At 55.6% G+C, this 23,500-nt stretch overlaps 1 protein-coding gene across 1 annotated transcript; it reads left to right on the top strand.

Annotated features, from left to right (window-relative positions):
• Positions 1 to 772: 772 nt before the first annotated feature.
• GHRHR (growth hormone releasing hormone receptor) lies at positions 773 to 14,894 on the top strand. The gene is made up of 13 exons (XM_030856970.2): positions 773 to 829; positions 5,017 to 5,119; positions 5,247 to 5,354; positions 6,041 to 6,144; positions 7,271 to 7,368; positions 8,095 to 8,227; positions 9,640 to 9,793; positions 10,081 to 10,141; positions 10,707 to 10,776; positions 11,467 to 11,558; positions 12,142 to 12,271; positions 12,835 to 12,876; positions 14,686 to 14,894. The coding sequence occupies exons 1-13, from the start codon at positions 773 to 775 to the stop codon at positions 14,809 to 14,811; spliced, it is 1,278 nt and encodes a 425-aa protein (XP_030712830.1). The 3' UTR covers positions 14,812 to 14,894.
• The last annotated feature ends 8,606 nt before the right edge of the window (positions 14,895 to 23,500 follow it).

Below are 23,500 nucleotides of genomic sequence, written 5' to 3'. Positions count from 1 at the left end.
TTTCCTGTTTTTCTCTGTTGCCATGAGGACTTCTGGAGAGATTGACAAGGCCCCCCTGTAAAATCCAGAGCCTGGACACCTGCAGACTTCACCTCGCCATCCAGGCTGGCATCCTTGCCGGGAACAGAAATGAGGTTTTGCTGATATGTCACCTTCTCGACCAGCCCATATGGGTGCTTCGTGATTGCCCAGCCCTTTTCTAAGCTCATTCCTACTTTGCAGCCTCCACTGACACCCTATCCACCTCTGCTGGGTCCCCAGGGCTCTGAGTTCACCCTCCAGCACTGTGGATGAGGCTGGGATCACAACCAAACTGGGGGCTCCCTGAGGGTGGGCCCAGGCCCTCTTCTTCTTCTCTGAGTCTCTCCAGGGTGGGCCCGCAGAGGGCTGGGCTCAGAGAAGAAAACGATAAAGAATACTGACCTACTGGGTTAAGAGGTGTCCTGTGGCTGTCATTTCTCTGTGACCTTGGTGTCAGGACAGACACGGGCCGACTTACAGACAGAGTGGAGGGGGGTTGCAGGGGCCCACCCCGTTTCTCCTGGGAACGTGGAGTCCCACCCCAAGGCCGGGGCTGAGACGGGCACGGTGTCCTGTAATCCTGCTGAATATTCAGCCGTTCTGTCCCCTTCGCTGGCTCCTGCCTATGCAAACAGCCACCTGGGAAGGGGAGGCAGACGGTGTGCTGGCAGCGGCGACAGGAGCAGGGGACAGTGGGCAGGAGAGCGGGGCTCACCGAGGCTGACCGAGGAGCCGCTGCCACGCCCCTGCCATGGACAGCAAGGTGTGGGGTGCCTGCCTCCTCTGCTTGCTGTGCCCCTTACCCACCGTGAGTAGCCAGCTCAGACCCTCCTGCCCCTCCCACTGGGCTCGAGAGCTGGGAGCCACAGGGCCGTACTGGGGTCCACCCTTCACCAGCACAGGCGTCTCTCTACCAAGCCAGTGGTAGATGAACTCTTCGTCTCCTCCGTGGCCCCCTCCTCTCCTCCTCCACCCTTCCCAGGCAGCCTGCTCATCCCTGGGGAGCTCCGACAAGCAAACGGTCCTTCCTGGGGTTGAACGGAATTTGCTTGCCCGTTGCTCCCCCCAGGGCCTGTCTGCACCCTCTGGGGGCCACAAGACTCTGTCCCCAGATAGTACTTCCGCCTCCCCTTCACACCCCAAGTCTTATCCACACCCCCTCCTCCGACAAGCTCCCCAGAGCCCTCTGTCTCCCCACGAGCCCTGGAGCCACTCCGTTTGGTTGCTTCCTTTGAAGAGGGTGTGGCCAGGGACTGAGAGGCCCTGGGTAGTAAGTGAGCAGCTGCTCCCCTCCGGCATTTGGGGGACACTTCCTCGCATGATACGCCCTGGGGCCCTGAGAAGCTGTCCAGCTCGGAGGCCTAGAGTGCTGGAGAACGGGCTGCCAGGAGGGGGCCCTCTCTGAATGTGCCACATTTCCCCAGCATGCTTTCCTGGAGTGAATGCAAGTGACAGGGACGTGGGGACCAGGATGGGAGACACAGGTCCCGGGGAGGCAGCTGCAGCTCCCAGGGACTCCTGAGAGCCCGCTCTACTGGCTTGTGTGTGAGTGTGTATATGTGGGCGGGGGCCCGAGCCGCGCCTCCCAGGCTCTGTGCTGCACCTGCCCCTCGTGCATGGCCTTTAGGCTTGAATCCTGGAGCCGTGAAACTAGCTGTGTGATCTGTGCAAGTCCTTTCCTGAGCCTCACTTTGTCTTCCCCCCAGGGCTGCTGTGCATGAAGTCAGATCTGACTTGTCAAAGGCTGGGCATGGGGTGCAGTGTGGGAGACTTCTACGCCCTCCCCTCTTCGGTGAGGGGTGCTTCCTGCCCCTCATCTGTGTGCACCCTACAATGAATGCTCTATTTTTAGGAGGGGAGACTGAGATCCCGTGGGGGTCATTCAGCTGCTGGTGGCAGGGTCAGGGCCAGCACCAAGTCATTGTTTCCCAGTGTGGCCTCCATCCTGCACAGACCCCGGCTTAGCTGTAGCCACGGTCAGCAAGGCCGAGGTACGCAGGGTGACAGAGTCTCCCCTCAGGAGGAGTGGGTCCGGTACAGGGGCCAGATGATCCCCGAGCCCTAAGTGAGTGGGGCGGGGTTTGGGTAAGTCTTGGAAGTGTCCACCGTTCCCCACCCTGTACCGTCTCCACCTGTTACCACACATCTGGGTCATGAGTTGGGCTTCCCTGAATTTTCCTCCCCTTAGGAACTGTGAGGGCTGTCTGTCTCTCCTTTCGGTGGGAGGCTTCCCACCAGGGACCCTAGTTCTTTTGGTCTCAGTGGTTCCCTAGTCAGGCCCTGAGAAGGTATCCCAGGAAGGGATGGGCTGCAGACGTGGAGGGGGGGGAAGGGCAGATGGAGCCCACAGTCCCATATCAGGTGAGTCTGCTCTCCCCATCTACCCACTTCTGACCATCAGACTGCTACTGGGGACATGTGGGGGAGATAAGACGGGGGCTCTGCTCTGAGATGGCTCTTGGGTCCCTGAGTCCCGGGGAGGAAGCCAAGAGGCACCACCAGGTTGGAGATCCAGAGCCTGGGCGGCAGGTGGAATCTGTAACCTGAGGTCCCAGGGACCCAAGCAGGAGGTGGCAGAGCTGAGCCCAAGCTGGATTTGGGCGAACAGGGTCAGCAGATCAGGACAGGGGTGTCCTTCCCCATAGGGCAGGGCCGGTAGGTAGGGGTGAGCCTACTTACTGGGCTGGGTCTCCAGGTCCTCTCCTAGCCCACTGGCCTGTCCTTGGGTCCCTTCCATGTGGCCACCTGCTGTCCACTGTCCCCGCTCTGGTGTTTGAAGTCCCTCCTCTCTGACCCCAGCCCCTGTCTCACATCCACTGTGCTCTTTGCCGTGCCTGGATTTCTGTCAAAGGACACTGGGCGTTAATTAAACACCTGCTGATACAGACTCTGTGCCGGACATCGGGGCTCGTGTGTGCACATGTGTGTGCGTGTGGGTGCGAGGATGGCCATGGGAAGGGCTCTCCCCTCACTCAGCTCAGCTGCGTCTGCCCACTCCCTTGTCTGTGCACATTCTTTGTCCCAAGTGCTCTTTTCCTCACCAATTAAAAAAAAAAAAGCTCCTTTTGTTTCAGGTCCGGCTCAAATGCCACCTTCTCAGTCCCTGTGAGAAGGGCCACCCTCCCATAGTGCCTGTCCTGTCTCTGATCAGTTTATATTGGATCTATCAGGACCAGGTTTTAGCTCCCATCCTCACTCCACGCCTCCCTGTGAAATCCTTGGGGACAGAAATCTACACCGATTGAACTTGATGTGCATGTTGTACACAAATGTGGGCTGTGGATATGTTCACAGTGTAAGGAGCACGTCTTATAAAGTTGGGTTCCCTCACATGTATCTGTCTGGGGCTGTGCCCTGTTGGACAGTCCATTTCAGTTTTTCTCCAGTCTGGGGCAGTGGGAGGGAGGGGTGTTAAGAATTCCTGCCTTTGACTCCCAGCTTCCTAGAGAACTTGTTAAAATGCAAAGTCCTAGATCCAGCCATCGATCTCTGCATATTCTTGACTCCGTCCCAGGTGATCTGCAGTTAGATCATGAGGTACACTCTCAGAAATGCTGCTAGAGGGTTTCCAGAAAAACAGCTTCTTTACCAGCTTCCAGGGATCATTCCCTGTGGTCACCGGGTGGCACCAGGCTCTGGGAAACTCCTTCCTGATGACTGAGTCACACCACAAACCCATTATCCCTCCACGTATCTGTCCGTTACCTACCCATCCATCTTCACGAGCATGCTCTCATCCATCCGCCTGTCCACCCATCCACCCATCCATGCATGTATTCACGCATCCCTCTATCTATTCACCTATCTATTGTACGTATGTTCACTCATTCTACCAGCCAGCCACACAGTTACCCGTTCATTCATTCATCCATGAATCCACATTCATTTGCTCTTTCACCTCATTCATCTACTCATTCACGTATCCGTCTATCCTCTCACTTACTAATCTACCCATTTTTTTCACATATCTTTGTCAGGGTACCTCTGAAAGCAGAGCCTGAGACAAAGGCATCTGTGTAGGTAGTTGCATTAGTTTCCTATTGCTGCCGTAACAAATTACCACCAACTTAGTGACTTAAAACGGCACAAATCTATTTTCTTACAATTCTGGAGGTCAGAAGTCCAAAATGGTTTTCAGTGGCTTAAAACCAAAGTGTTGGCAGGGCTGCATAGTGCTTTCTGGAGACTGTAGGGGAGAACTCGCTTCCTTGCCTTTTCCAGTTTCTGGATGTCACCTGCATTCCTTGGTTCATGACCCTACACCTGCAAAGCCAGCAGTGTAGCATCTTCATCTCTCTCTCTCTCTCTCTCTCTCTCACACACACACACACACACACACACACACACACACACACACTCACACACATACTCCTCTGCTTCTGTCAGAATATCTCCTTATCTCACCCTGACACTCCTGCTTCCTTCTTATAAAGACCCCTGTGATGACATTGGGTCCACCCAGATAATCCAGGATAATCGCTCCATCTCTAGATCATTAACTTAATCACATCTGCGAAGTCTCTTTGTAAGGTTGCCTAGTCACAGGTTTCAGGGATTAGGACATGGACATTTGGGGGGGCCATTACTCTCTCTACCAAGGTACTTTATGCAGAATTGCCTTCGGGGAGTGGGAGTACAGAGCAGAGGAGTAAAACAAAGAAGGAAGAAAGGCTGCTACACAGAGGCACTATTGAGTTGGCCATCTCTGTGAGATCTTCTGAAGACTTTTGTTTAATGTGACTCAGAACTTACTTCCATGAAATGAAAAGGGGACGCAGCCGTCCAAATCTCTGTTCTCTCTGCCTCCCTCCCTTCCTGCTTGTCTGCCTTTCGTCCAAATACCCATTAAGCATACCTGGATGAGTCGGGCCCTGTGCTTAAGAGCACGGCCGTGGAAATGAATCAGGCTTTATCTCTGTCTTCAGGCCATTAGACCAGCAAACCCAGAAGAAGCATCCAGCTGGCTTAGCTCATCCCATTCACTGTCTCCTGCAGGTACTGGGCCACGTGCACCCAGAGTGTGACTACATCACCCAGCTGAGAGAGGATGAGCGAGCTTGTCTGCAAGCGGCAGAGGGGATGTCCAACTCCACCTTTGGTACGTGGCTTGGGAGGCCGGGGGTGGCTTGTCACGGATTTCCTGATTTCCTCCAGCCTCCCATTCAGGATGGCGGACAAGCCTGTCCCCTGGGCTGGGTCTCCTCTGCTCCCATCTCGCTGTCTAGGCTGCCCCAGGACCTGGGATGGGCTGCTGTGCTGGCCGACGGCAGGCTCTGGCGAGTGGGTGAGCCTCCCCTGCCCGGCTTTCTTCTCTCACTTCAGCTCAGAGCCAGGTGAGGGGCGATGGGGGTGTGCTGGGGGAAGGGGGGGACGCGGACGTGACGTGGTTGCATCTGGTGGTAGCAGAATGTGGTGGCCACACCCCTGGCTCGGGGGCCAGGCAGACCTGGATTGAGCACCGCCTTCCCCCTTCTCCTCTTTCAGTGTGACCTTGGGCGAGTCAGTCACCCTCCCAGACCCTCAGCTCTCTGACCTCCCGTGACCTGGGGAAAACAAGAGCACTAACTGCACGGAGGGTGGGGTTAATGATTGGGGCTTGGCAGTGCTGAACTCAGGGCCTGGAATTGAGTAAATGTCCTCTGGGAAGTTGCCTGCTTCACCTCCCTGGCCTGGGTGTCTGGGGTGGACGGTCCCTCCAGGGGCAGAGAGGGCCTCCTTTCTCCCCCCTGCCCTTAGGACGCTGGAGGCCCAACTTGCTACTCTGCTCCTCAAGGGAACCATTCTTTCAATGAACAGAAGGTGAGTCTGAGGCCAGAGAGGGAGTTCCTAGACCGTGTCCCAAGCAGGCTGGGCCTGGACCCCAGGCCTCTGGAGAGAAGGTTCCTCTCTCTCTGCTGCAGAGATGGGCTGTCTGTGCAGACCCTGCCAGGGTCACTCCCCGGCTCCCCGACCTCTCCTGGGGAGAGAGGAGCAGCTGTCCTGACAAAATCTCTCCTTCCCTGCCTCTGTTGCCTCCCAGGGGCCGGGGCCTTGAAGCGGGATTGCACCGTCACGGGCTGGTCTGAGCCCTTCCCGCCCTATCCTGAGGCCTGTCCTGTGCCCCTGGAGCTGCTAACTGAAGAGGTGAGAGGCTCCTGGCATCTTGGAGGAAGGGTCGCTGTGGATGTTTGATTGGGTGGTGGACCGCACAGCTGTAGGGGCCGCCATTCCCATTGCAGTCAGCAGGTTGGAATATTCATTACAGCACATTTCCGGAAGATGGCAGCGTCTGGAAGAGAGGGGGTCTTGTGCTAACTTGCTCAAGGGAGACAGGTGGACCATGCAGCTAGGAGGGAGAGGGGAGGCAGAGGGCAGGGAGGGAGATGTGCTGGCCACCGTCTTCTTTTCTCCTTGGCATACGCTCTCTGTGCCCAGGCCTCCAGGGCAGGGAGCTGAGAGTAGTTCTGGGAAACAAAGGCCCTTAGTGGTCCTGGGCAAGCTCCTTGCCCTCTCTGGCCCTCAGTCTGTGAGCAAGCGAGAGAAACCAAAGCCTGGAGTGATGTCAGTGCCCCCTAACCTAGCCGGCACACCCCACGCCTCCAAATCGAGCATGGCCTTTGCAAGGTGCCTCCACAGCCATAATCCCATATCTCTTTCCCCCCAGCCCTGAAGGCAAAGCATGAGTCTGACATTTTTTCAGATAAAAAGACTGAGTCTGGGAGGGGCGATGATTGCCTGCAACCCTCAGGGGAGCTGGGTCCCCGATCGCTCCCCTCCCCGCAAGGCTGCACGCTCCGTCCCCGTCTCCGGAGTCCAGGCTTGACTTAGATGGATCCAAACCTTGGTCTTGGAAAGAGCTTTTCCTTGCAGCTGTCCCCGGCTGTCCCCTTTATTTGGGGATGTCATGTTCCCAAGCCAGTGAGCAAGCTGGATGTCAATAAACAAGCCCGATTTCCTCCTGAGCGTTGTCACTCCCCGGGGACGTGCGGTTTCTGTGGCAGCCTCCCCTACCCCCAGCGACAGCCAGAGTTAAGCATCTAGCTCCCCTCCCCCTCCCCCCGCCCCTCCCCTGCTTCCTCACCAGCCGACAGGCTGCAAACAAAAGCTTCGCTTCAGTTCCAGAGGGAGTTTGCTGTGGTCCCCACAGACGCCCCTGCCCCGACACGGGCAGGTTCGGGATAGAATTGAAAATGTCACCTGTTTGACTGTCAAGCCTCCCTCTCCTCAAAGGCCCAGTTGCTGAGCGTTCCTCCGTCTCCACCCTCCCCAGAAATCCTACTTCTCCACCGTGAGGGTCGTCTACACCATGGGCCACAGCGTCTCTGCCGTGGCCCTCTTCATGGCCATCACCATCCTGGTTGCCCTCAGGTTCGCCATCCTCACCACCTGCTCCAGAACCTACGCCCTCCGTGTCGTCCACAGCACCAAACTTGAACCCTTACCTGGATATGCAAGACGTTCCCAGATCTGCCATCGGCCATTTCTAACTTTTCCTTTCCCTTCCCCCAGGCGCAGACCCCTCCCTTCACACTCCAGATCTGGCTCCCACCTCTACACCTCTGCTTGTGTGGAACTTATTCTATTTGCTTGGAATGCCTGCCTCCTTTTTTCTCAGTGCCCTCATATCCCTTAACATTCAAAGCTCAGCTCAAGAATCCTCTTTGGCCCTGCTGTGAAGCCCTTCTTGGCTAATTCAACCCTTTGATCTTTGCCCTCTCAAAGCCCCACCTCACCCCACCCCCAGCCTGGCCTGTGCTGTTCTCTGTCTCCTGGGGATGAGCCGCCTCTCTCTGATCATCAGGGGGCCCCCCTGGGCAGGACCCTGTCCTTTCTGCCTCTGTCCTCCACACCGTGAGCTCCCTGAAGGCAAGGGACTGACTGCTATTCTCTGTCCTCTCACCTACACTGAGCCCAGCCGTCCTGCAAGGTTATAGCTGAAGCCTCAAGTTCAACGCAATCCAATCTGAGGCAATCCAACCCAAGCCAGTTCAGTTCGCCTCGTGCCCCGCTCAGCCTCCCCAAGCCCGCTCTGAGCACACGCGAAGCCCCTCTCCCACCTTGCGTCCTGTTCCTCTCCCCTCCTGCCCCCTCCAGGAGGCTCCACTGCCCCAGGAACTACATCCACACCCAGCTGTTCGCCACCTTTATTCTCAAGGCGGGAGCTGTGTTCCTGAAGGATGCCACCCTCTTTCACGGCGAGGACACGGACCACTGCAGCTTCTCCACTGTAACAGCCATGGGTCGGGGTGCTGGTGCGGGTGCGGGCGAGGAGGTTGGATGAGAGATGCAGATGTGCCTGTCGGGGTAGCGGGGGCTGACCCTGCGGCTCCCACTTTGCTAACGACAGAGCGGGAAATCACCTCTCCCCCTTCCTCCCCCTCCTTGCGGTCAAGTTCTAAATCCTCCGGCTGTTTCCTGGACGACGGTGCCCATCCACAGCGCTTCCCTTATTCCACTCTCCACTCCACATTCTGTATTCCTGTTCCATTCCCCATCCCATATCCCAAGCCGGACCCCATTTCACTCCAGCCAGCCTTTCCATTTCACACTTCCTCCGAGCACTGTCTGTCTGTGCTGGGCCTGGGTATGTCAGGGCCTGGGCAGAGCCGTGTGTCTCCCTTGAGGAGCACCCCGGGTGCCTAAGGGGACAGATTATACCAGATTTTATGGGACCACTAGGTAGAGGAGAGGGCTTCAGGGAGGAGATAGCTTTGGAGCTGGGCGGGCAGCAATGATAGGGAGGGAGTGGGGAAGGCCACGGTGAACGTGCCCAGTGTGAGACGACCCGCTCTCACGGACAGGAGAAGCTGGGGCAAGTCCAAGAAACAGGGGTGTCATCCTGGGGGCAGGGAGGTGGGCTATGAGAAGAGACCGAAAATAAGGGAAGTTGGGCCGAGTGTGGTGGCCCAGCACTCACCAGGTACTCTGACACCGTGCTGGAAACGAACAGCTACATGAATGAACAGGTGACCTTCATTCGTTAATGAAAGGCATAATAATAGTATCTGTATCGAGCACTTATGTGACAGGTGTTACGCTAAATGCTTTACATATGTTATCTCCTTTTGCTTCCTACATCTATTTTCATTTTAGTCCCATATGTAGATGAGGGATGATTGGCGATGTCACCCAGCAGCTGAATGGTGGGGGCGGGGCCAAGCCTGGGCCATTCTGAGACAGATGAGCAGAGTCATGCAGTGAATGCATGAATGCATGCACGGGTACACGCGCGTATGTTCGCAGGACGGAGCAGTGCATGAATAAATGGTGTTCTGTATCCTCAGCTCTAGGGATTGACTTGAGCTCAGGAGGGATGCGGTGAGAGTAAAAACAGTAGCAATTCGCATACAGGGTTTCCGTTTAATCCTTATGATGAGGCCACGAGCCGGCACTGGAAGTTTTTCCTTTTAGAGATGAAAAGCTAAGGTGTGGGAAGGTTATCCAGCTGGTAAATTTGAACCCAGGCTGTCTGGATCCCAAATCTGTGCTCTTAACCACCACATTACCCTACCACACACCCCTCTGGGGCAGCCCAAGGTGGAGGAGACCTGGAGGTTTGGGGCCTGAGTGGGGTAGGGGAGACTTGGCGGGGCTCCACGGGATGTCCGGGCTCTGAAGTACGCAGCCCCCGGCCCACAGGTTCTGTGCAAGGTCTCTGTGGCCACCTCCCATTTCGCCACCATGACCAACTTCAGCTGGCTGCTGGCAGAAGCTGTCTACCTGACCTGCCTCTTGGCCTCCACGTCACCCAGTGCAAGGAGAACCTTCTGGTGGCTGGTCCTTGCTGGCTGGGGTGAGCACCGAGGGCTGGTTTGGGCACTGTGCGGGTGTTGGGGGGTCGGGGATGCCCAGGGAGCTCACACCAAGGTCCCTTCATCTCACTCATGATGACCCCAAGGCCCAGGGAGAGGAAGGGCAGCCTACAGTCCTACAGCAAGTGCTGGAGTTCAGGGCCAGGTTCCCGGTCTCCGGGCTCTCTCCTGGTCCCGCCTTCACAGTGTCCTGTGTGACTGGCTGTAGTGGTGGGAGGTGGGCACAGGATGAAGACCCCTTACTCGTGTCTTTTCTGTACCCCCTCAGGGCTTCCCCTGCTCTTCACCGGCATGTGGGTGGGTTGCAAGCTGGCCTTTGAGGATGTTGCGTGAGTCTGGGCTATCTCTTCATCACACCCGTACTGGGTCCCCATGGGACATGGACTAGACGCTCAGGCAATGAGGCTGTCCTCCAAGCTGGGAAGACGAGGAGAACTCCCAGGCTTGGGAGAGGGGTGGGAGATGCAGTCGTGGATCGCACAAAAGGGGCTTGAGCCTGGGCACAAAGGGGGCGCAGAATCTCAGGGTTCGGGGCTCAGGGGGTAGGGGGCTGTAAGTGGGGGCCTTCTGGAACAGGGGGCGTGTTGGAGCCACAAGAAGGCAGCAAACAGACTGAGTTTTGAGAAACTCAACCACCTAGGTGGAGAGAAGGAGTGAACCCAGCTTGCATCAGGGCACGCCTTTGGAAAGTGCCTAAGTGTCTGAGAGGACATAGATAAGGCTGGTTGGGAGTAGGGTGAGGCTAGAAGGCTCAAATTCCAAAGTGAGGAACCTAGAGGCTGGTAGGTAGCGAGGAGGGAGGAGCATGGGTGCCACAGAAAAGGGTTTTCCAGCAGCTGCACTCTTCCCACCCCATCCCACCCCCACATCAGTCCCGGCCTGTCCTCTCCCCAGGTGCTGGGACCTGGACGACAGCTCCCCCTACTGGTGGATCATCAAAGGACCCATCGTCCTTTCCGTTGGGGTCAGTGCCTGGGGCCACTGTCCTCTGCTTTCTTCAGCCAACCTCCCTGGGTCCACCGAGCGGCCATACACAGCAGGAAACATGACTCCAGGCTGGGAGTCAGGACACCTGGGGTTCCAGCCTGGCTCTGCCCCAGATTCTCTGTGAGGCCCTCTCTGGACCTCAGCAGCCCATTGGTAAAACCAGCGCTCAGGCCTCTTCTAGTTCAGAGCTTTGATGAGTCTGGCGCCCTGCTTGCAGATCACCTACCACTGCAGTGAGGCTGGGCTGGGAGAGTAGAAGACGCGGCAGCTGAAACTCCTACCTGCTCCCACGTGGAGGACAGGGCAGCTAGGACTGGTTTTTGTGGCCTGGGTGAATGTACGCATTTTTGTCAGTTTTGCAGTTGTACAAAGAGAAGGCCACATGCTTTGTGCCAGAGAAGAGCCTGAGAGGTGCTGGAGGCAGGATGGCAAGGCCTGACCTCCCACCCTTGGTCCTGGGACTGGAAAGGGAGGGGGACCCTGAGCCCCCTATGGGACTGTCCAGTCTCAGTCGACAAGGTCTAGAGCAATGACCTGCACATCCATCTACCTGCACATCCCTGCCTCTCAAGGATTTGAGGTTTCTAGTCCCCAAAGATGTCCCACCCCAGGCCATTTGGGTCACCCCTGACCCTTGCCTTCCACCTTCCTGCACCTCTATTTGCAGGTGAACTTTGGGCTTTTTCTCAATATTATCCGTATCTTGCTGAGGAAACTGGAGCCAGCTCAGGGCAGCCTCCACACCCAGCGTCAGTACTGGTAATGTGTGTGTGTGTGTGTGTGTGTGTGTGTGTGTGTGTGTGTTTCCGGGGGTTCTGGGGACATAACTGGAGTAGGAGTCAGCATGGTTCTCTTTTATGCACGATTAGGCATCCACGATCCTGGTCCAGTGCTTGTCCCTATGTCCCCAGAGAGAATAGATACGGTTCCTGCCCTCCAGTAGGTCACAGTATAGGAAGGATGGGGCTCCAAACAGCCAGCTGCCAGGCCAAATAGGCTGATGAGTGTTGGGATCAATTTCTATGGGAGCCTGTGGAAGAAGATCCTTTCTAAACAGATGGTGGGGTTGGAGTACAGTCTGGGAAGACTTCCTGGAAGAGGTGTCTTTGAACTAGGCTTTGAAAGATACATAGACTTGACTAGAATAAATAGAGACAAGAGAATTTGGCAGAGGGAACAGCAAAATCCAGGGGCCCAAAGTAAGGAAGCCCACGGTGCATGTGGGGAGTTCTCCAGGGTGGCTGGTGTGTAGAATTGATATGGAAAGCTGGTGGGAAGTGAAAGTAGGTAGGGGGCCCATGGGACTTTCTAATTCCAGCCTTGGGCTTGTTTTTTTCTGCAGGCGTCTCTCCAAGTCAACCCTTCTCCTCATCCCGCTGTTTGGAATTCACTACATCATCTTCAACTTCCTGCCTGACAGTGCTGGCCTGGGCATTCGCCTCCCCCTGGAGCTGGGACTGGGTTCCTTCCAGGTGAGGACCCCCACAGCACTCACTCCTTCCCTCTGAGTCCTTGGGCAGGAGGAAGGTGCTGCCGCCCACAGGCTTGATTGATTTCATGGTAGGGTGAGGGCAACTAGGCTCGTTATTCTTCCTTCCAGCCACTCATCCATCTATTCAAGTATCCATCTGTCTGTTTTTCTCCCATCCATCCATCTCTCTATTCATTCAACTACTCATGCACCTGTCTACATATCCATCCATCTACCCATCCATTCATCCAATCTGTTCAACATTTACTGAGCACCTCTTATGTGTCAGGCTCTGTGCTTAATACTAGGGGATGCAGAAATAAAGAGAATCAGAGAAACAGGCCAACGGGGCCAACAGTACAGCCTTGGCAGGCTTGCTATGGCAATTAGATGTGACAATATGCCTGGCACATGGTAAGTGATGAATACGTCTACTTTCCCTTTTCCCAAACACTTGGTCCAAGTCACAGCCTGGCGGAGAGTAGGGGAAAAAGGTAGTAGGAAGACTGCAGACACCTTGAGGCCAGGCCAAGGTGATGGGGTCCTTTCTCTTTGGCCCCGCAGGGCTTCATTGTTGCCATCCTGTACTGCTTCCTCAACCAAGAGGTATGTGACTCAGGCTATCCTTATTTGTTAAGCCTTCCCTCCCACCAGTCCTAAGGCTGCCTCTCTCTTGCCCAACCCCTGTAAATCCCCGATCAGGCCAAACACTGAGTCCTGCAATCCTTTGTGGAAATCTGTCCTGAGTTTCTGGATCGAGCTTAACCTGAATACTTCCTGTACACATCTTTTATCCATCCCTCCTCTGGGCTGGGCCAAGATTACTGTCCATTCAGCAGGAGGTGGAGAAGGCCTTTCAGGGATCAGAAGAGGGATCCAGGGGTGGGTTAAAAGGATCCTTTACTTCTGTGTTTCTAAAACTGAACGACAGAGAGTGGGGGAAGGAATAAGTCAGCTCCTGGAGAGACAGGGACAAGACACAGAGGAACCAAGAAAGTCAGAGGTAGACATACAAAGTCTAGGAAAAGAAATTCAAGTGCAGAGACAGGGAGGATGATGGAGAGAAAAGCCAGGGACTCTGAGAGAGAGCACCTGGAGGGGAGATGCACAAAAAGAACAGAGCAGAGATGGACAAACACATGAACAGACAGAAGAGATGGTACCGATGCACATGTAGAACTATGGAGAGATGGTAAAGAGGAGTGAATGATAACATCCCGCCCAGAAGACACTTTGCATTTTTCCTTTAGGACAGACTTGCTTTATGGGGAGGGGTGGGAGAATTTAACTCAGTGCCCCAGACAACCAGGTCCTGTTGCTGTGTGCACAGGCAGAGTCATGGGCTCCCTCTGGTGGCCAAGGATTTGCTGTGGGCTCTGTGTTCTGCTGGAGACCTGGATGTACGTACCTGTACCCCAGCTGTGGAGCATTGCACCCCCTATTCTGCCACCGCTGTCTCTTATTGGCTCCCTCCCCTCTGACATTCTTTGCTCCCACCCTAGCCTTTCTGAGTCTTCTGCAGCCTTATCTGGCGTCTGGATGCAGACGCAGGACTGCAGTATCTGATTGTAGTGGCTCATGGGACCTGAGGTTGCCGAGAGGGGCGAGGAACAGCCCTGGACGAGGTGGGTGGGATCTGGAAAAGGGGATTCCACAGAGAGTTGTGAAGGGATCTGTCCCAGGAAGAGGTTTGGGGACCAGATAGTTACATGCCTCTGGAGACAGGGAGCTTACTACCTGTCAATGACACTTTCTATCATCAGGAAGCTCACCTTTACGTTGAATGGAAATCTGTCTCCTTTTTGTCTTTGTCACAGCTTAAATTCAGCTCTGTCAGAAATGTCACAGCCTCTCAGCCCCCCTTTGCCCCAGCAGCCCCTTGGAGATGTGATGATACAGACACTCCCCCCCCCCACTACATCTCCCAAGTGGCTTTTCCTTCAGTTACTCTCAATCCCCTCAATTGCACCTCCTCAGACAGAGTTTGGAGGCCTCTCTTTCTTCAGGTCATGTCCCCTGGACAGGTTCCCAGTGGCCACAGTTCAGCTCAGTGGGCAGGGGCAGGAATGAACCCCAGAGCAGGGGATGGTCTAAGCTTTTGGGGAAGACAGAGTAGTTTTTTGGCCAGAAACTCAAGAAAGCACCCAGAAATATCTTTAACTGGGCCCAGACAAAGGCAGTGCTAAAAGAGAAAGGAGCCAAAGGGACTGTCAGAAATATGGGAAGGAGGAAGTAGTATCCTCTAGAGGTAGTACTTAGCAGTGGCTGTGGCCAACCATAGCTTCTCCTGCTCCAGGAATCCCTGTCTCTGTTTCTCCTGCATGGTCTCCCCCTGCACCCTCAGCCCTACTGGGGTTGAGTAAAGAAGTGGCAATGGGACCTTCCTAACATCCTTCCTCTTGTCCTTGCTTGGAGGTGAGGACTGAGATCTCACGGAGATGGCGTGGCCACGATCCTGAACTTCTGCCAGCCTGGAGGACTCACGCCAAGTGGACGATGCCTTCCCACTCAAGGGCGAAGGTGCTGACATCTGTGTGCTAGGCTGGCCACATCACGTGACTAGAATCCACACCTGAACTTGGGCAGCTACCCGGGCCCACCACCCTTCAGAGGAGTGAGAGCAGTGCCCCCTGGGAACCGTCAGTTGACGCCTCCACCCAAGCTGCTGCCCAGCCTTTCTTCCCTGTCCTGTCCCTGACTCTTTTCGCCCAGGTCTCTGTGGGTCCACCTCTGATTTCCTTGGTTCCTGTCTGTTCTTCTCATGTTCCTCTTCCTGGAGTCTGGGCCACAGCCCAACGCCAGAGGAGCCAATAAACTTGTAAATGAATAGATACACGTTTGAGTGAAACCGTGCGCCTCTGCAGGGGAGGGATCTGTAGGCTTTATCTGAACCCCCGGTGCAGACGTGCATTTATCGCGTCTCAGTTCATGTCACGTCCCCATCACTTGTCTGTGCAAGGATCCTCTTGTTTAATTCATTAAAAAAATGTATTCTCTTTTGTCTCTACCTGCACTCCCATTCCCCTCCTCCCACAGGCAAACACATTCCAATGTGTTAAATGTGAATTCTTGTGTTTCTGTGTTCTTGCAAAATGCATAGCGTTGTGTGTGTCTGTACTTCTCATTTCCATAAATGCTGTCGGTTGTAGGCTTCATCCTGCTTCTGATGTTTTTCCTCTCAGCTCGGTACTTTTAAGACATCCACCCTTGCTGCCATGTGCTCATCTGGTTGCCTGTTTTGACTGCCGTATGGTGCCACATGGTGTCACCGCCCACGTGTGACCGTCCTGTCTCCCCCTGCCTCTAGGTGAACGTTCACAGGCTTGTGCCCTCGTGCCCCATGCCAGCAAGCCTTTCTCCGGGACACATACCACAGAGTGGAAGCGCCAGGTCAGCGGTTGTGCCTTTTCTTAACGTGACGGAGTGGGTGCCAGATTGCACCCCAGAGCTCCGGCAAGAGCTCCCCTCCCACCGGCAGCTCTGTCAACACTAGGCGTTACCCAGTCTTTGGGTAAAGAGATCATGGCTGATGTTTATTTGCTTTTAAAACCCCTTCCATTTCTCCCAAATGCCCTACAATGAGTATGAACTGCTTTTATGATCTGAGGTAGGGTTTTTAGGCTGTGGCCACACTTTGGCATTTGTCTGACCAGGAAAGTGCTGGGCAGCTGGGCATTTATGGCCAACAATGTGACCTTGGGTTTCATATGGCTGCATCTCCTTTCACTGGAACCCCTGTGACTGTAAGGGCAAGAGTGGCCATCAGAAGAGAAGACAGTGTGCAGGGAAGGCTGAGGTAGTGAAGGAAGGCTTCCTGGAGGCTGAGGAATGGAGCTGAGTTCTGCAGGACAGATCTACTGTGAGTGGTTCAAAAATGGGAGAGATTTCGTTTTAATAGAGTGGTCTCCTGAAATTTTTTTTTGTTTTCCTAAACCCTGGGGAGGGGCTGTGCCCTTCTATTCATTTATTTTTATTTTAAAATTTTATTTATTTTATTCTTTGCTGTGTTGGGTCTTCGTTGCTGCACATGTGCTTTTCTCTGGTTGTGGCGAGCGGGGGCTACTCTTCGTTGTGGTGCATGGGCTTCTCATTGCGGTGGCTTCCCTGTTGCAGAGCATGGAGTCTAGGTGCGCAGGCTTCAGTAGTTGTGGCAGGCGGGCTCAGTAGTTGTGGTGTACGGGCTTAGTTGCTCCGCGGCATGTGGAATCTTCCCAGACCAGGGCTCGAACCTGTGTCCCCTGCATTGGCAGGCAGATTGTTAACCACTGCACCGCCAGAGAAGCCCCTCCTGAGGTCTTAACTGGCATCAGTAGTGGTTAGTTAGCAGTGAGTGTTAGCAGTTCGTGGTGGTAGCAGTGCTTGAAGCAGAAGCTCACTTTGTGAATTGTCCATCCCTTCCCTAGAGGTTTCATCTATGGCTGGAAGTCTACTCCTTGCTCCCTCCAGTTTCTACTGGAGCCTCAAATTCCCACCACTTTGCTAGTCTCTTCCACTACAAGGATCCTTTGCCTGGGGCTACATTGAGGGTTTCTGGGCAGATTCCTTGATTGGCAAACCCTTCCCTTCTCGGGGCCTCAGCAACCCCATCTGCAGCAGGAAGGAGTCGGTCAATAGGTGACTTCTGAGAGCTTTTCGAAAGGGACATTGAATTACAGGCAACAGAGTTGAGAAGAGCAATGCTTAACTTGGCCACCAGGTGGCAGAACAATGACGGTCAAGAACATTGGCTGGGCTGACCAAGCTCCCTGATGAGGCCCCAAAGCTGGAGATGGACACAGGGCTCCCAGGGCCTGGCCTGGGCCAGAGTGAGCCTGGAGGGCTGGTGGAAGAAGGACCTCATGGTCTGGCCAGCGTAGGGGGGCAGGAGGCTTTTGGAGGAGGCGGGGAATGGGACACCCCCGAGTCCTTCCGACCCCAGTCTTGAGGAGGAAGAAGCTGATAAGAAGAGTGAGAGCTGAAGGGATAGGAGAACCTGTGCTCACTGGAGTCTCTATACAGGGTTCACACCAGATGGGAGGGGTTTCCCTGGGCCCCTGGTTTTAGCAGGGAAAGTAGGATTTTCCATCACCAGCCAGCTTCTCCTCAGGTCCTGAAAGGAGTTTCCTAAAGGGAAGGAAGAAACATCCCTGTTGTGGCCAACCTGTACTCCTCTCCACTGTGGGGAGGAGGAGGGAGGGTAAAAAAGAGGGGCCTGTTCCCTGTCCCAGAGGAGACCCCAGGAATGTTGAAGAGATCCCCAGGAATGAGCCCAAACCTGGATGTGAATAAGAACGAGTGTGTGGGGCTCAAATTCTCTGGGCTGTGGGAACTCAGAGAACAGGGTGTCGGTGAGGGCAGGAGCAGTCAAGGAAGGCTTCCTGGAGGAAGGGACTCAGGCTGGTTGTATAGATCCTAGAAACCCACCAGGCCGAGAGCCACCATCTGCTGGGCAGGAAGCAAGAGTGTGGCCAGTCTCAGCTTGAGGAGCAACATTTGGAGGAAGGGGCTGCAGGACAGGATGGCGGGTATCAGACTCAGACTTTGCTCTCCTCAGGGATATTCATGGGCATTGCTGTTAGGGCTCTGTGGGGCCACCTATTTGCTAAGTACTTGCTTAGGTGGCAGACACCTTGCTAGCACTTAGAAACACGGCTGCAAACAATTCCAGAACATTCCTATTCAGGGACTTAGGGTCCGGTTAGGGAGAATATGAGTCAGAGGTCTCTGTTGCAGGCCACAGGACGCCTCAGGCTGGGTTAAGCAGAAACATGATTTAGTCGAGGACGCCAGGGAGCTCCCTGGTCTCCAGGAGTACAGTCAGAGGCAGCGCCCACCCCCAACCAGGGGACCACTGTGGCGAATTCCCCACTCCACCACTTTTGGTTGCGGACTCAGGTGCTCACACCAGTAACACTGGGGACGCAATGCCGGACACCCCACACGGCTGTCCTGAAAAGCCAAACTCCTCCACTGCCATGCTTGCCAAAAACTCAACTGCACTTGGCGCTGAGTTCCTCTTCCGAACCCAGGTCTCAGAGCTACCTCTGACGGCACGGCCTTGGTCCTGACCCTGCCCGCTAGCTGCAGGGGGTGCTAGAGAGCCCATGCTGACTTCTACCCAGAGAGGGTCCACACACTGTCACAAGTTCCTCAGACATAAGACAGGCATTCAGAATAAGCTGGCTGGCCACGAACATGACAGATGTCCAACACTGGGACACAGTCATGCAGCTCAAACAACTGCATGATAATGGCTATAGGTGTACAGAGGAGAAATAGAGTACCAAAAGAAGAAACATCTAGAGGACCAAATCTAGTCTGGGGGTGTTAAAAAAAAAAGGCTTTCTAGAGAAAGCAACATGTAAGCTGAGATTAGACCGTGAATAGGAGTTGGCTGGGTACGGAAGTGGGTGAAATCCCAGGTGGCGGAAATAGCACATGCAAAGGCCCTGAGGTGAAAAGGAGCTTGTCATTCAGCAGGACCCGAAGGTAGTTACTGTGGCTGGATTGAAGTGAGAAAAGGGGAGGGTGGCCTGAGATGAGGTGGGGTGGGCAGCGCCCAGATCACGCAGGAACAGGAAAAGCCACGGTAAGGAGGTTTCATCCCAAGAGCTGTTGGAAGTGTGTGATATAATGAGACATGTTTTTTGAAGTAATCCCTCTGACTGGTATGGATGGGAAGACTGAATTCTGGGTGGAGACCTCAGCTGGAAGCAGGGCGGCTGAAAAGGGAGGCTTGGCTCGGGGGATGGTGGTAGGAAAGACTAGGCCAGATTGAAGATGTCTAATTGGGTGATGAGTTCATGTGTGAGGTGAAGAGAAGGGAGCTTTGTAGGAAGATTCCTGAAAGAGGCCGAGGTGGAGAGGAGCACGTTTTAGGGGGAAGGACACATCTTAGGAGTGGGAGCATGATCAGTGTGGGGTGCACGGGAGACAGGTGGATGCCAAGGGGCAGGCTGGAGCTGAGGAGATAGGCCTGGCTGGGAAGTGAGATTCGTGAGTTGTGGGAATCTCTGTGGTGGCGTTTGACCCCCGGGCGGTGAGAGGGAGGTGCAAGCCTGGAAGGGGGCTGGAGGGACGGAACATCCACAGGCCCTGCGCAGGAGCGCAGCCTCCGGAGGAGGCTGGAGGGAGCAGCCTGAGAGTGGGAGGAAATCCAGAGGGACTGGGATGCAGATGGCGTGAGCACTGCTGCGCAGCCTTAAGACCTGAGACCAGGCTTGCAAAGCGGGCCGTGGACTTGGGCACAGCTCACGGCAGGGGCAGGAGCGTCTGGGGCAGAAGATGGACTCGGAAGGCAGCCTGGAGGGGGCTACACAGTGAGGGGGCCGTGAGGACGCAGAAGCAGGCTGTGTGGACACGCCCTTTACCCAGGCTGGTCTGGGATGGGGAGGGGAGATGAGAGGGTATCGGGAGGGGAATGTGGGTCGATGGGGGGTTGTTTCTTTGTAAGAAGAGTGTCTGGATAAATGCTAATGAGCTGGATGTAGGAGTCACCGAAGGATGGGGGGAGGGCAAGTGGTGGAGCGAGGTCATTGAGAAGGTGGCCCCAGGACCCAGGTGGGGGCATGCTGTCTGGGGAAGGGGGCCCCTGCCCCTAGGGAGGTGGTAATGCAGGCAACAGGAGGGCCGGGATGGGCAACGTAGGAGGCCGGCTGCTGGCTCCGGCATTCACCTCGGAGGCGAGGTTGTCTGCGGGGCGAGGGAAGCTGCGGTGGGATTGGAAAGTGGTGGGGCCTTGAGGAGAAGGAAGACGCTGGGAAGTAGTAGTGGCAGAACGTGGGGGGACAAGCTGGGAGGAAATGTGGCAAGCAGGGCAGGTGAATTCGGAGTTATGACAATTTCCCTCAGGGGACTGTCTGGCCCAGAGAAGGCCAAGGGGAGCCTCTTCAGGGCGGGGTTTTGCCCAGAAGACAGTGGCACTTGAGACTTCCAGGCCGTATTTGCAAATGAGGGTTTGCACTGATGACCCCGGGATCTAAGCCAGAGGGGACGGTGGACGGCATGGAGCAGGTTACAGAAGCATCATCTGTGTAGGTGGGGGGCATTGAGGAAAGACGCGGAAGGACACAGGCGGGCGAGGTCAGAAGGGATGAGAGCTGCTCTGGTGCGGTTTGCAGTCAGGGCAAGGGCTCCGTGCTGGGCGAGGGAGGGGCTGCCGGGAGACCAGGAGGAGGGCCCGCCGGGAGACCAGGAGGAGGGCCCGGAGGGGCTGCTTGGCCAGCGGGCCTGAGCATCGCAGTCACCCGGGATGAAGCCTGAGATTGAGGCGAAGGAAGACTTAGAGCCAGAGTCTCCAGTGACGAGGGAAGGCTGGCGATTGCAGAGAGGAGCTCAGGCGCGGGGGGAGTGACACTGAATAAGGAGGACAGGGCAAGCCAGAGGGAGACACAGGACAAGGCCACAGGTGGAGAGGACCCGGGCAGGGGGCAGGGCAGGAGGCAGGAAAGGATCCAGGCACTTGCCCTGACTCTGGAACCCTGGTGTGTCCCGGTCCTGCCCAGCCATCCTTTGGGGCTGCCAGTGGCCGGGCCCTGGAACCATTAGGAACAGGGCTGCCTTCAGAGGTAGAGCCAGGCTTTGGAGACCAGCAAGAAACCGTAAACTGCAGATGTTTGGGACTTTTATTTGGTTGGAGGGGGGCAGTCTGTTCTGTCTCTCTCATCTATGTGAATCTCTTTGTGTAGATATTTCTCTCCTGGGGCTCTCCCCCTCTGTCTCTGTATTTCTCTCTCTCTCTGTATTTCTCTCTCTCTGTATTTCTATGTATTTCTCTCTGTATTCTCTCTGTATATCTCTCTCTCTCCCTATCTCTCCCTCTCTCTGTCTCTGTTCTTCTGTTTCTGTCTCTGTCTCTTTCCTCCTCTGTATGGGGCCCCAGCTTCCAGCTGTGGGAAGTGACAGAACAGCCCATCAGGCAGCTGGCCCGTCTCTGTGATACCGGATATCTGGGGTTGAGGTTGGCTGCAGGTGGCTGGAGCTTTTAGTTTGTATCCAGACGGCCAGCTCCCCAACCTGTCAGAATCCTCTGTGGTTCCCTCTGTCCATCCCCCTCGGCCACGTCTTTCTCTTTCCCCCCGTCTTCCCTCTAGACCATTCTACCCCAGGAGTCCCTTCCACAGACAGGGCGCTGTGTGTGTGTGTGTGTGTGTGTGGAGTCTGGGGGATGACAGGTGGGGCAACATAACCCAAGTTCATGGAGGCTGTCTGCAGGCGTCCCAGGGAGCGGGTCAGGCCGGCAGGCAGGATTGGGTTGATGGGCAGACCGTTTCCCAGTCTCAGAGATGTTGCATAAGCAGCCGCAGCTCTGCACACATTCCCATGGTTACGGGGCTGGGACAGGCTGGCAGTGGTGGCATCGCCATGGCACCAGGGTGGCCCGGGGCTCAGCTGGCATGGTGCTGGCACAGAGCAGCTCTGGGTTCTCACTGGACAGATCTTTGCCAGGCAGGGCCCCTCCCGGGCATCCAGCAGCCTGTGGACTCAGGAGGGAGGCAAACAGCCCGGGACCAGCTTTGGGGGGAAGGCTGGACGTTCCCCTCAGCCTCACGGCCCAGCAGCCAGAGCTCCATGGGGTATGGGGGCGGCCAGGGGAGTAAACGCCTCCTACAGTAGCCAGCTCAGCAAGGCAGACCTGACCCTGCCCACAGCCCAAGTCCTCAGTCCTCAATCTGCAGGAATCTTAACCTTGACCTTGGCCGCAGTCTTGGAGTTCTCATCTCCTGCACACCCTCCTGCTAGGCCTGTGCCCTGGGGATCTCACAGTGGAGACCTAAGCCCTGCTTTGGGGGGCGGGTATGCATACTGAGAACAGAGGCATGTAGGACTCAGGCCAGCGGGACGGAGGGGATTCAAATGTCAGAGGTCAGCGGGGGTCAGAGCAGTTATAGGAGTCCTCCTGGGGGGCAGTGGTGTGTTGGGCCCATGAAGATGAGTGAGAGTTGGAGAAGGGAAAGATCCTGGGTGGAGGAGCAGCTGGCATGCAGGTGGGGAGGCCCAGAGCACACGACCATCAGTTTAGGTCTTTCAAAAAGAGAATACCCGTGTGTGTGTGTGTGTGTGTGTGTGTGTGTGTGTGTGTGTGTGTGTGTGTGTGTGTGTGTGTGTGTGTGTGTGTGTGTGTCTGTGTCTGTGTCTGTGTGTCTGTGTGTAGAGGTTTCTCCGGGTTTAGCTCTGGGTTGCTCCAGCACAGGAAGTCTTCCGGAGGGTGGGCTAGGGGAAGGTTATGAGGAAATCCCCTTAGAGGGAGCCTTGCCCATGCCCTGACACAGACTGGAGGGAAGACCTTCTGCAGGTCCCCTGAGGCTCCCACGCATGCCCCCCAAGCCCCCGCCCAGCTCCTCCACAGCTCCGGTGGGTGTCTGAGGCCAGCCCCTCCTGCTGCCCTCCCAGCTCTGAGTGTCAACCCCATCAGCCCGGCGGTTCCCACACGGATTCCAGGACTAATTCCTGAATCTCCATCAGGTGGTTCTGAAGCTTCGGCCTCCCGCTTGTGTCCCACATCCATCCTCTTTCACCGATTCCCTTGTTACAACCCCAGAGCTCCTGCCACAGGGTGACCCCTCACTGATGGCCTCTCGGCCCTTACAGGACGTGGCCCACGAGGAAAGAATAAAGCCCACCCAGCCCTCCCCACTTTCCCATTTGACTAGGAAAGAAGAACCCAAGTCCCTTTCCGTGGCCTGGACCGCCCACCTCCCCAGCCTCATCTTCCTTCCTCCTCCTCCCCTGGGCTCTGCCCCGGCCACACCAGCCGTCTCATGGTCCCCAGAACCCCCCAGGCCTGTGCTCATTTCAGAACGACTGCTGCTTGGGACACGCTGCCCCTAGCACCTCCCCTGGCCGCTGTCTCCCCCGACTCCTAATTCAGTGCCAGTGTCACCTCCTCAGAGAGGCTGGTCATGACCACCTAGTGGCATTGCTCAAGGTCATGTTGCATTTCCACGTTTTATTTGCTTGGTGCCACTTGGCGGTAGTTACAGCTGATCCTCGTTATTCATGACAGTTACATTCTATAAAGTTGCCGTGAACGCTGAGTCAGCAAATACTGCACCATCGCTCCTAGGAGAGATACAGCGTTAGGCTCCCGTGAGCCTCTAGTCACAAGATTTTGTCAACAGATCAATACAGAACCTTGTTTTCTGTGTGTTCTGTTGTGTGTGTGTGTGTGTGTGTGTGTTCTGTTGTGTGTGTGTGTGTTCTGTTGTGTGTGTGTGTGTGTGTGTGTTCTGTTTATAGACACATGATTTAA

The sequence above is a fragment of the Globicephala melas genome, chromosome 9, assembly GCF_963455315.2.
Source record: "Globicephala melas chromosome 9, mGloMel1.2, whole genome shotgun sequence".
Classification (NCBI taxonomy): Eukaryota; Metazoa; Chordata; class Mammalia; order Artiodactyla; family Delphinidae; genus Globicephala; species Globicephala melas.
Note: the sequence above shows the minus strand (reverse complement) of the source record. Positions and strands in the feature narration are given on the sequence as shown.

Coding starts and splice junctions, on each gene's coding strand:
- GHRHR (XM_030856970.2), top strand. CDS start 773: ATGGACAGCAAGGTGTGGGGTGCCTGCCTCCTCTGCTTGCTGTGCCCC. Junction 830..5,016: donor TGCTGTGCCCCTTACCCACC/GTGAGTAGCCAG, acceptor TGTCTCCTGCAG/GTACTGGGCCACGTGCACCC. Junction 10,777..11,466: donor CCATCGTCCTTTCCGTTGGG/GTCAGTGCCTGG, acceptor CTCTATTTGCAG/GTGAACTTTGGGCTTTTTCT.